This window comes from Bufo bufo, chromosome 7, assembly GCF_905171765.1.
Source record: "Bufo bufo chromosome 7, aBufBuf1.1, whole genome shotgun sequence".
NCBI lineage: Eukaryota > Metazoa > Chordata > Amphibia > Anura > Bufonidae > Bufo > Bufo bufo.
Genome location: NC_053395.1, coordinates 118066520 through 118079420, shown reverse-complemented (window position 1 = coordinate 118079420; position 12901 = coordinate 118066520). Strand labels below are relative to the sequence as shown.

At 43.1% G+C, this 12901-nt stretch overlaps 1 protein-coding gene across 3 annotated transcripts in view; it reads left to right on the top strand.

The window, feature by feature from the left end:
* The first annotated feature begins 7096 nt into the window (after positions 1-7096).
* The window catches only part of GULP1 (GULP PTB domain containing engulfment adaptor 1), a 729290-nt gene continuing 723485 nt past the window's right edge, over positions 7097-12901 (top strand). For all 3 annotated transcript variants that reach the window (XM_040440801.1, XM_040440803.1, XM_040440800.1), the window contains exon 1: positions 7097-7162. In XM_040440801.1, coding sequence (XP_040296735.1) covers positions 7135-7162 — 28 coding nt within the window. In that variant the 5' untranslated portion in view covers positions 7097-7134. The remainder of the gene's footprint in view (positions 7163-12901) is intronic.

Here is a 12901-nt window from a genome sequence, read left to right as displayed (position 1 = left end):
TTAGGATTTCACAGGTCATTTTTTACACATTTTGATTTCAAACTACTTACCACACATTAGGGCCCCTAGAATGCCAGGGCAGTATAACTACCCCACAAGTGACCCCATTTTGGAAAGAAGACACCCCAAGGTATTCCGTGAGGGGCATGGCGAGTTCCTAGAATTTTTTGTCACAAGTTAGTGGAATATGAGACTTTGTAAGAAAAAAAAAAATCATCATTTTCCGCTAACTTGTGACAAAAAATAAAAAATTCTAGGAACTCGCCATGCCCCTCACGGAATACGTTGGGGTGTATTCTTTCCAAAATGGGGTCACTTCTGGGGTAGTTATACTGCCCTGGCATTCTAGGGGCCCTAATGTGTGGTAAGTAGTTTGAAATAAAAATGTGTAAAAAATGACCTGTGAAATCCTAAAGGTGCTCTTTGGAATGTGGGCCCCTTTGCCCACCTAGGCTGCAAAAAAGTGTCACACATCTGGTATTGCCGTACTCAGGAGAAGTTGGGGAATGTGTTTTGGGGTGTCATTTTACATATACCCATGCTGGGTGAGATAAATATCTCGGCAAAAGACAACTTTTCCCATTTTTTTATACAAAGTTGGCATTTGACCGAGATATTTCTCTCACCCAGCATGGGTATATGTAAAATGACACCCCAAAACACATTCTCCAACTTCTCCTGAGTACGGCAATACCACATGTGTGACACTTTTTTGCAGCCTAGATGCGCAAAGGGGCCCACATTCCATTTAGGAGGGCATTTTTAGACATTTGGATCCCAGACTTCTTTGCACGCTTTAGGGCCCCTAAAATGCCAGTGCAGTATAAATACCCCACATGTGACCCCATTTTGGAAAGAAGACACCCCAAGGTATTCAATGAGGGGCATGGCGAGTTCATAGAATTTATTTTTTTTTGCCACAAGTTAGCGGAAATTGTTTTCTTTTTTTTTTCTCACAAAGTCTCCCTTTCCGCTAACTTGGGACAAAAATTTCAATCTTTCATGGACTCAATATGCCCCTCAGTGAATACCTTGGGGTGTCTTCTTTCCAAAATTGGGTCATTTGTGGGGTGTTTGTACTTGGCATTTGAGGATCTCCGCAATCATTACATGTATGGCCTTACAGCATTAGGAATTTCTGCTATTCTCCTTATATTGAGCATACGGGTAATGAGATTTTTTTTTTTCGTTCAGCCTCTGGGCTGAAAGAAAAAATGAACGGCACAGATTTCTTCATTCGCATCGATCAATGTGGATGAAAAAATCTCTGCCCAAAAAAAAAAAAGGAGGGGAAAGGCGTCTGCCAGGACATAGGAGCTCCGACCAACATCCATACCCACTTAGCCCGTATGCCCTGGCAAACCCGATTTCTCCATTCACATCAATCGATGTGAATGAATAAATCATTGCCGGGATTTTTTATTTTTTTTTATATGCAAAGTGTTTGCCAAAGTATATGAACACTGCCGCCTCCCCAGCTCATATGCCTCGGCAAACGTATATTTTACTGCAGAGGAGAAATCTCGTCTTGCATTGCCGCATACACGGACTTTTGTGTAATCTGACAGCAGCGCAATGCTTCTGTCAGAATGCACATCAGTGCTGCAGCTGGTTCATCGGTTTGTCCACCTAGAAGGTAAAAAAAACAAAACAAAAAAGAAAAAACCAGGCCGCAACGCAATAAATTTATTAACTTTATAATAACTTTTGAACAGAACATATAAACTTTATTGAACTTTTTAACGTAAACTTTTTTTGCTTACCAGTGTTTTTTTTTTTTTTTTTACCTTTATAGGACAAACCTCTCCTTCCCCATGGGACAATATGCAAAGCGCAAATCGCCCAAAGATGTAGCGAAGTACATTATGCACTTTATCCCAGGTGAAAGGAGAGGTTTGCAGCAGCTGTGAGTAAAAGGGCCCTAATAGCCCTGTGTGCCTGTCCTGTGAGATGCAATCCTTATGCTAAGTGTACCTGTGTGTGGTACTTCCGGAAACACTCCCCTAAGCATAGGGCAGGGTGGTCAGGGCAGTCAGGACAGAAATAGCGGGTGTCACGACTTATTCCACTCCTGCTACAGACACAACATTTTTTTCGGGGTGACGGTTGGGTTGAGGTACCAGCAACGACATTGGGGAAATGTCGCTCGTGTAGACAGCTCACTACACTGGTGGTTGGGGCCACAGAACCTCCTGGATACAGGAGGTTCTCGATGATCTCTTCCTGAAATTTGAGGAAGGATCCTGTTCTCCCAGCCTTACTGTAGAGAACAAAACTATTATATGCAGCCAATTGAATCAAATATACAGACACCTTCTTATACCAGCATCTGGTGCGTCGGGAAACTAAATAGGGAGCCAACATCTGGTCATTGAAGTCCACCCCTCCCATGAGCGCATTATAGTCATGGACTGAGAGGGGCTTTTCAATGACAGGGGTTGCCCGTTCAATTTGTATTGTCGTGTCTGCGTGAATGGAGGAGAGCATGTAAACGTCACGCTTGTCTCTCCATTTCACCGCGAGCAGTTCTTCGTTACACAAGGCAGCCCTCTCCTCCCTTGCAAGACGGGTGGTAACGAGCCGTAGGGTGAAGCCCCGGCGACTAGGTTGCACGGTGCCACAGCAGCCAATCTGTTCTAGGAACAAATGCCTGAAGAGGGGCACACTTGTGTAAAAATTGTCCACATAAAGATGGTACCCCTTGCCAAATAAGGGTGACACCAAGTCCCAGACTGTCTTCCCACTGCTCCCCAGGTAGTCAGGGCAACCGACCGGCTCCAGGGTCTGATCTTTTCCCTCATAGATCCGAAATTTGTGGGTATAGCCTGTTGTCCTTTCCCAGAGATTATACAATTTGACCCCATATTGCTTGGGATGTATTGTTTGAAGCCAAGGCGCCCGGTAAAATGTATAAGGGACTCGTCTACGCAGATGTTTTGCTCAGGGGTATACAAATTTGCAAATTTCTGGTTGAAGTGGTCTATGAGGGGCCGAATTTTGTGGAGCCGGTCAAAAGCTGGGTGGCCTCTGGGACGGGAGGTGGTGTTGTCGCTAAAGTGCAGGAAACGCAGGATGGTCTCAAAACGTGTCCTGGACATAGCAGCAGAGAACATGGGCATGTGATGAATTGGGTTCGTGGACCAATATGACCGCAATTCATGCTTTTTGGTCAGACCCATGTTCAGGAGAAGGCCCAGAAAAATTATAATTTCGGAAACTTGGACTGGTTTCCACCGGAAAGGCTGGGCATAAAAGCTTCCCGGGTTGGCGGCTATAAATTGAGTGGCATACCGATTTGTTTCTGCCACGACTAAGTCCAAGAGCTCCGCAGTCAAGAACAGCTCAAAAAATCCCAGTGCCGAACCGATCTGAGCTGTCTCAACCCGAACTCCAGACTGGGCGGTGAAAGGGGGAACTACAGGTGCGGCTGAAGTTGGGGACTGCCAATCAGGGTTTGCCAGCACCTCAGGAACTCTAGGGGCTCTACGGGCCTGTCTTTGCGGTGGCTGCGACAGGGTAACTATTGCACGTGCCACCGTACCAGCTTCAACTGCCCTTCTGGTGCTCGCCACTTCACCATGTTGTACGGCAGTGCTGGTACTAGGTCCAGGATGGGCTGCGCTGCTGGTGTATGCCTCACCACGTAATCCGCCAGCGCCAGCCCCACTCTGCTGCCCTTGAAACGGATCCTGCACAACCTGTGGTCTAGCGACACAGGGCCGGGTACGCCTGGTGCTATCAGGGACCTCAACCTCCTCGTCCGAACTTTGGGTCAGACTGCCACTGCTTTCTACAGGTTCATATTCTGACCCGCTAGATTCGTCAGATGAGGGTTCCCATTCCTCATCTGACTGGGTCAGAATCCTGTAGGCCTCTTCAGAAGAATACCCCCTGTTTGACATTTGGACTACTAAATTTAGAGGTATTCCCTGAGACTACCCAAGAAAAAAAGCAAGCCTGTCTTACAAATGGGAGGCTAGCGAAGTACCGGAGGCCGCTGCGATTGATAAAAAATATCAAAACACATTTTTTTTATCGCCGCAGCGCTTGTAAAGTGATTGTGCAGTGATCAAAAAAAAAAATTTCTTTGTCACTGCGGTGGGGCGGGCGTGGGTGAACGCACGTGTGGGCTACCAATTAGGCCTGATCGGGCATACACTGCGTTTTGGGTGGAGGGCGAGCTAAGGTGACACTAATACAATTATAGATCTGACTGTGATCAGTTTTGATCACTTACAGATACTATAAAAGTACAAATGCTGATTAGCGATACGCTAATCAGCGAATAAGTGACTGCGGTGCGGTGGGCTGGGCGCTAACTGACGCTAACTACCTAACCAAGGGACTTAAACTTTCCTAAAACTATCAGTCAATACCAGTGGGGAAAAAAAAGTGACAGTTTACACTGATCACTTTTTTCCCTTTCACTAGGTGATTGACAGGGGGCGATCAAGGGGTTAATTGGGGTGATGGGGGTGATGGAGGGTGATCTGGGGGCTAAGTGTGGTGTTGGTGGGTACTCACAGTGAAGTCTGCTCCTCTGCTGGAACCAACCGACCAAAAGGACCAGCAGAGGAGCAGAGAAGCCATTTAACACCTTATATTTATAAATATAAGGTGTTAGATGGCTTCTGATTCGATTTTTTAAAAATCAGCAACCTGCCAGCGACGATCATTGGCTGGCAGGTTGCTGACGAAATACTCCTCAAACTTTTGCCAGCCCGCGATGCGCATGCGCGGGCCGGCTCTGACCGAAATCTCGCGTCTCGCGAGAGGACGCGTATATGCGTCCAGGAGGAATGAATTGACCGCCTCCAGGACGCGTCGCTGCGTTCAGCGGTCCGGAGGCTGTTAAGGGCTCATGCACAGAAACATATTTTCTTTCCGTGTCCATTCCGTTTTATTTGCGGACCGTATGTGGAACCATTTATTTCAATGGGTCCGCCCAAAAAAATTAAGGTACCTATGTGCATTCCGTTTGTCCGTATTTCCGTTCCGCAGAAAAATAGAACATGTCCTATTATTGTCTGCATGATGAACAAGCATAGGTCTGTTCTATCAGGGTCCAGCTGTTCTGTTCCGCAAAATATGGAATGTACACGAACATCAGCTGTATCTTTTGCGGATCCGTTTTTTGTGGACCGCAAAATACATACGGTCGTGTACATGAGCCCTAATAGGTTGAAAATGTAAGATGGTGTCAGACGTCAGACAAGACCCCCTAAAAAAGAGTTCAGACCAGACATCATAACTGAAAAGATGAAAATTAGACCCCTGTTAAATATTGGATTTGGCATCTGGATGTGTCAGAACATCCCTCCAGGTGCCACTGAGATTATGTACTTTGAAACCATCAGCATTGCACTTAAAGGGGTTATTCTATGATTAATGTAAAAAATGAAAATCAGACATCATATAGGACATGGCAATACCTTTCTAACAAAGCTAGAACCAGCCCTGTACCTCACATGTATCCAGAAATCCCCCCTTTCATTGCTTTGCTAGATTAATATCAAGCTGACACTCAAGGGGAGTATAATTTCTGCTGAGGCTAAGGTGGGCGTGTCTTTTCTGTTAGAGCCCTATCACAGCTCAGGAGGTAGCTCAAGGATGAAACTGAGCATGTGCGGCCGTTTCAGTGAGCCTGAAAAAGATAAATAATAAGAAAAAGAAAATGACACTATACAGAAACATTATATTGAATAACTCGGTGGCTATACACAATTTTTAATTACATGCAATTACAAAAGTATTCAGATTCAGGTACTGGTTTAACAACTGTACAATATTTTTGTGGGACGACCCCTTTAAGGTGTTAGCTTGATGGTTGATCTGTCATTGTACAAATATCTGATGAATGACCGTTTCACAGACACAATCATACATATTTTAGTCTATATATAACCATTATAGTCTTTCAAACTGTCCATACATAAAATTGGTTGAAGATCTTTTGGCCACAAGCTATTTTTAACATGGCTGACAAGGATACTCTATCATCAGTTTCCTAAAACAGTCGTGTTGAAGAATGATTAAACTAATATGTATGTCACCTTTACATACACATTTACCCCTCTGTAATGCAAAAAAGTATAACCATCATTTATGTATTGTGCTTAGATTTTATGTTGCCTCCAAATACACTTGTTATATTCAAATATAAAAATATTCAGCAGTTTTTATATCTGGATCTGAAAACTTTTGTAATTTTATGTAATTAAAAGTTAAGTATAGCCAATCAGTTATTCAATAAAATGTATCTGTATAGAGACAGCTGCTGTTTTTTTTTTCTTATTTTTCTGTCCACCTCACTCAGATGGACACACATGTTCAGTTCCATCCATCCACTCCTGAGCTGTGATAGAGCTGCAGCAGAAAGGACACCCCCTAAGATTCAGCAGAAAGGACATGACCCCTGAGCTGCCAGTTCAATACAAATTTACCAGAGCAATTAGAACAATGAATGAGGAGATCTCTGGATCCATGTGAGGTGCAGGTCTGATTCTAGTTTTGTTAGGGTACTTTCACACTAGCGGCAGGATGGATCCGACAGGCTGTTCACCCTGTTGGATCCGTCCTGCCGCTATTTTGCAGTGCCGCCGGACTGCCGCGGGCGGAGCTCCGGTGCAGCACGGCAGTACGCGGTGACAGGCTGCCGGACTAAAAAGTCGGACATGCAGTACTTTTAGTCCAGCGGCCTCTTGCTGTGCACTGCCGTGCTGTGATGAGGCTCCGCCCCCGTCCCCATTATAGTCAATGGGGACGGAGTGGCAGTCCGGCGGCACGGCGAAATAGCGGCAGGACGGATCCGACGGGGTGAGCAGCCTGTCGGATCCATCCTGCCGCTAGTGTGAAAGTAGCCTTAGAAAGAGATTGTCAATGTACTATATGATGTCTGGTTTTCATGTTTTACATTAATCATCGCATAACCCCTTTAAAGTCACGATTTTACTGCAACTCACTTTGTGCAGTAGCTCATAATAAAAAGGAATAAAACAAAATATACTTTTTTATACTTGAGTAAAAGTAAAACTGTAAACAATGAGCTCAAACGTATGCTTCATATTGCTAATACATTGATTTAATTTAGTTTTAGAAAGAAAAAGGACAAGACAAATTGTTTCAGTGTGCAGCATGAATCGGGCATTTAGCAGAAAGAAAGGTAAGCGGTTGTATAAATTACTCTGTAAAGTACAGATTTCTCTGTACTTGTGACAGTAAAGATTTAGTGTGTTCATAATGAAACTGACTAATATCATACTAATTATTGTGGCTAAGACTTCCATGTACTGTACATTAACTGTATTAGAACAGTGCTACTATATTATAGCCAATCCATGCTTTGTATACTTGTAATCAATAGGTCTAACAATATATTTAGAGACATTTACATTATCATGTAACTGCTACATGAATATCCATATTCAATTGCACAGTATATAATTACAAGCACAAGCAGATGGTTGCATAAGCAACAATCATTTCAAATTCTGTGTCTAAACCTAATGTTTCTGAAAATATCTATCTGTGTCATGGACAGAAGGGAAGAGTGCAGCCCTGATATCCACCCGCACCTCTATCCCTGCCTACTTGCACGTCCCGTCCTCACCGACGGTGTACACCTTGGAATCAGTTCCTCCGTTAGATACGTGCAGGGGCCTTAAGAAGATAAGAGGAGTACCGTAACAGAGTCAAGGAAGCCAAAAGTCAAAGCCGGGAGGTCACGCAGGTACACAGGGAGCAACACAATAACAAGGTCAAAACAATCCGAAGTCAGAAACCAAGATGTCACGTCAATTCCACAGAGGTCACAGGTTTGAGGTCAAAAGCAAAGCCGAGGTCCAAACACACGAAAGACACAATATGTGAAAATGCTGGTGAGGGTAGCAAGACCAATCACAGGCAACCTGTGGCCAGCAGGCTGCCTGTTTAAATAGCCCCGACTGGTGAGTCGCGTGATGTGTCCAGCGTCACGTGACGCGCATCACACAACTCAACTCAGTTGAGCGCTGATTCATCCTTATCGGCGCTCAGCTCCCCATCTGCTCGTTGTCTAGGGGTTGGAGGACACCGGCCACACTGAGGAGGCGTGCCCGGCCGGGTCCTCCCCGCCCCCTGGTTACTGTGGAGACAAGGACGCCAGCCGCGTCCTCACTCCTCTACCTACGCGGGATGCCGGCGGCGCTGCGAAGGGAGAGTGCATCGCCGGCTCCCCATAACAATTTGTCTTTCTATCTATCTAGACTGTGTCATTTTATTTAAGTATGGTTCATGCCTCAATCTATAATGGAAATATGAAATCATTTATGCATATCATTTCACCAATATACTGTAAATACTTTTCTTTGTAATGTGAAGTATACTATATTATTGTGATTAGCTGCAGGTGGAGCAGGTTTCCAATATAATTTTGCAAACAAAAAGAGTATAATAGCAGAAATGGCAACATAAGTTGGAGTAATAAACTCTGGGCTTGTTCAAAACATAATATAAATAATTTAGCAAGTACCAGATTATTGCACCATAAGACGCACTTTCCCCCCCAAAATGTGGGGAAAATGTCAGTGCGTCTTATGGGATGAATACTAATGAGCGCATCCATTATGGAAGCACTCATTAATACCAGAGGATCAGGAAGCGGTAAATGCAGCTCTTTGTTTTCACTGCTTCCTTGTCCTCTGCCATCAGCTGTGCTGCGACTGGACATACTGTAAGGAAATCAGCGCTCTTTGAGCTCACACTGTGCTCGTTCGGTCACAGCAGAGCGCATGGCAGAAAGAGATGGAGATGGATCCGGGGAGGCGGCGGCCATAGCGCCTGGAGCAGGAGAGGCAAGTGGATTTTTTTATTTTATTTGCTCTGAGCACGGGGGTCTGTACTGAGGTCTAAGGGTCATTCACATTCAGGGGTCTGATCTGAGGGCTGAATAGGGGGGTTCTTTTTCATATTGGGGCTCTAATCTAAGGTCTGGGGGTCTTTCACATTGGGGCTCTGATCTGAGGTCTGATTGGGGGTCATTCACATTAGGGTCTGGGCTGAGGTCTGATTGAGGGTCTTATTGACATTGGGGGTCTCATTGGGGTTCTGAGGTCTGATTAACATTGGAGGTCTGATCTTAGGTCTAATGAAAAATATATATTTTTTATTTTCCTCCTCTAAAACCTAGATGCATGTTATGGGCAGGTGCGCTTTATAGGGCAAAAAATATGGTAATACTTTATTATAAAGAAAAAAATACATACCAGATTAGGTTCAAACCGTTCAACTGAACACATCTGCACATACACCGAGCGCATACACATACAGCGAGCGCTCTCGTCCTCTGGCTGGCCCTGTCTGTGTTCTAAATCTCGCGCCTGCGCCGTATCGGTCTTCATTCGGCGCAGGCGCACTGAGAGGAGGACGCTCGCTCAGCCGCTCCTTCCTCAGTGCGCCTGCGTCGGGTGTAGATGTGACGTCATCGGCGCAGGCCATTGAGGAAGGAGCGGCCGAGCGAGCGTCCTCTTCTCAGTGCGCCTGCGCCGACTGAAGAACGATACGGCGCAGGAGCGAGATTTAGAACGCAGACAGGGCCAACTAGAGGACGAGATCGCTCGCTGGCCCTGTCAATCAACAGGAGGAGGGGGCGGTTTTTTGAAAGCAGGATGCGGCTGCTACCAGCAAGTAACTGCCCTACTTGCTGGTAGAGAGGTAATTTACATATTATAAAAGTGCGTTTTTTAAAGAAACTAGAGAACGAAAAAGGGTAAGAGCACTATACTGTATATTGAAAAATCGCATTATAAGGATTTTTAGTAACCCAAAAATGAAAAATGACTTTTGGGGGGGTGACAGAAGCCCTTTAACTGAGTTGCATCCATACATTTTGAATGCTGTCGTTATGGACAGTCGTGTGTAATGCCCAGTCTATTACTGACTAGTTGCTCTCCTGTCTTGGCAGTAGGTCAGTGATTCCTCTGTGGCTAACTTTTTTGAACTACACGATTTAACCCCTTAGGGACGTACCGGTACGGCATGTTTCCCGAGTCCTTAAAGACACATGACGTACCGGTACGTCATGTGTTCTTCTGATCACCGCCGCCCGGCGGGTGGTGATCGGAACAAGGTGCCTGCTCAAATCATTGAGCAGGCACCTCGGCTAAATGCGCGGGGGGTCCCGTGACCCCCTCGTTTCAGCGATAGCCGCAAACCGCAGGTCAATTCAGACATGCGGCTTTTTATGGTGCGGCAGCAGTGCCATCGGGTCCTGCTGTTATTGTGTAAAACTTACATAAATAAAAAAAAAAGTATACATATTTGGTATCACTGCATTCGTATCAACCGGCTCTATAAAAATATCACATGACCTAACCTCTCAGATGAACACCGTAAAAAATAAAAAATAAAAACTGCCCCCCAAAATAGTGCCAATCAAACCGTCATCTCATCCCGCAAAAAATGAGACCCTACCTAAGATAATCGCCCAAAAACTGAAAAAACTATGGCTCTCAGAATATGGAGACACTAAAACATGATTTTTTTTTGTTTCAAAAATGATTTTATTGTGTAAAACTTACATAAATAAAAAAAAAGTATACATATTAGGTATCGCCGCGTCCATATCGACCGGCTCTATAAAAATATCACATGACCTAACCCTTCAGGTGAACACCGTAAAAAATTTAAAATAAAAACTGTGCTAAATAAACCATTTTTTGTCACCTTACATCACAAAAAGTGTATTAGCAAGCGATCAAAAAGTCACACGCACCCCAAAATAGTGACAATAAAACCGTCATCTAATCCCGCAAAAATCATATTCTACCCAAGGTAATTGCCCAAAAACTGAAAAAATTATGGCTCTCAGACTATGGAAACACTAAAACATGATTTTTTGCCTTCAAAAATGAAATCATTGTGTAAAACTTACATAAATAAAAAAAAGTATACATATTTGGTATCGTCGCATCCGTGACAACCTGGTCTATAAAAATATCACATGATCTAACCCGTCAGATGAATGTTGTAAATAACAAAAAATAAAAACGGTGCCAAAACAGCTATTTCTTGTTATCTTGCCTCACAAAAAGTGTAATATAGAGCAACCAAAAATCATATGTACCCTAAACTAGTACCAACAATACTGCCACCCTATCCCGTAGTTTCTAAAATGGGGCCACTTTTTTGGAGTTTCTACTCCAGGGGTGCATCATGGGGGCTTCAAATGGGACATGGTGTTAAAAAAACCAGTCCAGCAAAATCTGCCTTCCAAAAACCGTATGGCATTTCTTTCCTTCTGCGCCCTGCCATGTGCCCGTACAGCTGTTTACGACAACATATGAGGTGTTTCTGTAAACTACAGAATCAGGGCCATAAATATTGAATTTGGTTTGGCTGTTAACCCTTGCTTTGTAACCGGAGAAAAATTATTAAAATGGAAAATCTGCCCAAAAAGTGAAATTTTTCAATTGTATCTCTATTTTCCATTAATTCTTGTAGAACACCTAAAGGGTTAATGACGTTTTTAAAATCAGTTTTGAGTACCTTGAGGGGTGTAGTTTCTTAGATGGGGTCACTTTTATGGAGTTTTTACTCTAGGGGTTCATCATGGGGGCTTGAAATGGGACATGGTGTAAAAAAAAACAGTCCAGCAAAACCTGCCTTCCAAAAACCGTTTGGCATTCCTTTCCTTCTGCGCCCTGCCGTGTGCCGTACAGTGGTTTACGACCACATATGGGGCGTTTCTGTAAACTACAGAATCAGGGCCATAAATATTGAGTTTGAGTTGGCTGTTAACCCTTGCTTTGTAACCGGAAAAAAATTATTTAAATGGAAAATCTGCCCAAAAAGTAAAATTTTGAAATTGTATCTCTATTTTCCATTAATTCTTGTGGAACACCTAAAGGGTTAACAAAGTTTGTAAAGTCAGTTTTGAATACCTTGAGGGGTGTAGTTTATAGAATGGGGTAATTTTTGGGTGGTTTCTATTATGTAAGCCTCGCAAAGTGACTTCAGACCTGAACTGGTCCCTAAAAATTGGGTTTTTGAAAATTTCTGAAAAATTTCAAGATTTGCTTCTAAACTTCTAAGCCTTGTAACATTCCAAAAAAATAAAATATCCTTCCCAAAATTATCCAAACATTAAGTAGACATATGGGGAATGTAAAGTAATAACTATTTTTGGAGGTATTGCTATGTATTATAGAAGTAGAGAAATTGAAACTTAGAAATTTGCAATTTTTTACAAATTTTTGGTAAATTTTGTATTTTTTTATGAATAAAAAATAATTTTTTTGATTTCATTTTACCAGTGTCATGAAGTACAATATGTGACGAAAAAACAATCTCAGAATGGCCTGGATAAGTCAAAGCGTTTTAAAGTTATCAGCACTTAACATGACACTGGTCAGATTTGCAAAAAATGGCCTGGTCCTTAAGGTGAAATAGGGCTAAGTCCTTAACCACCTCAGCCCCCAAGGCTTAAACACCCTTAATGACCAGGCCAGCTTTTACACTTCTGACCTACACTACTTTCACCGTTTATTGCTCGGTCATGCAACTTACCACCCAAATTAATTTTACCTCCTTTTCTTCTCACTAATAGAGCTTTCATTTGGTGGTATTTCATTGCTGCTGAAATTTTTACTTTTTTTGTTATTAATCGAAATTTAACGATTTTTTTGCAAAAAAATGAAATTTTTCACTTTCAGTTGTAAAATTTTGCAAAAAAAACGACATCCATATATAAATTTTTCTCTAAAATTATTGTTCAACATGTCTTTGATAAAAAAAAAATGTTTGGGTAAAAAAAAAAAATGGTTTGGGTAAAATTTATAGCGTTTACAAACTATGGTACAAAAATGTGAATTTCCGCTTTTTGAAGCAGCTCTGACTTTCTGAGCACCTGTCATGTTTCCTGAGG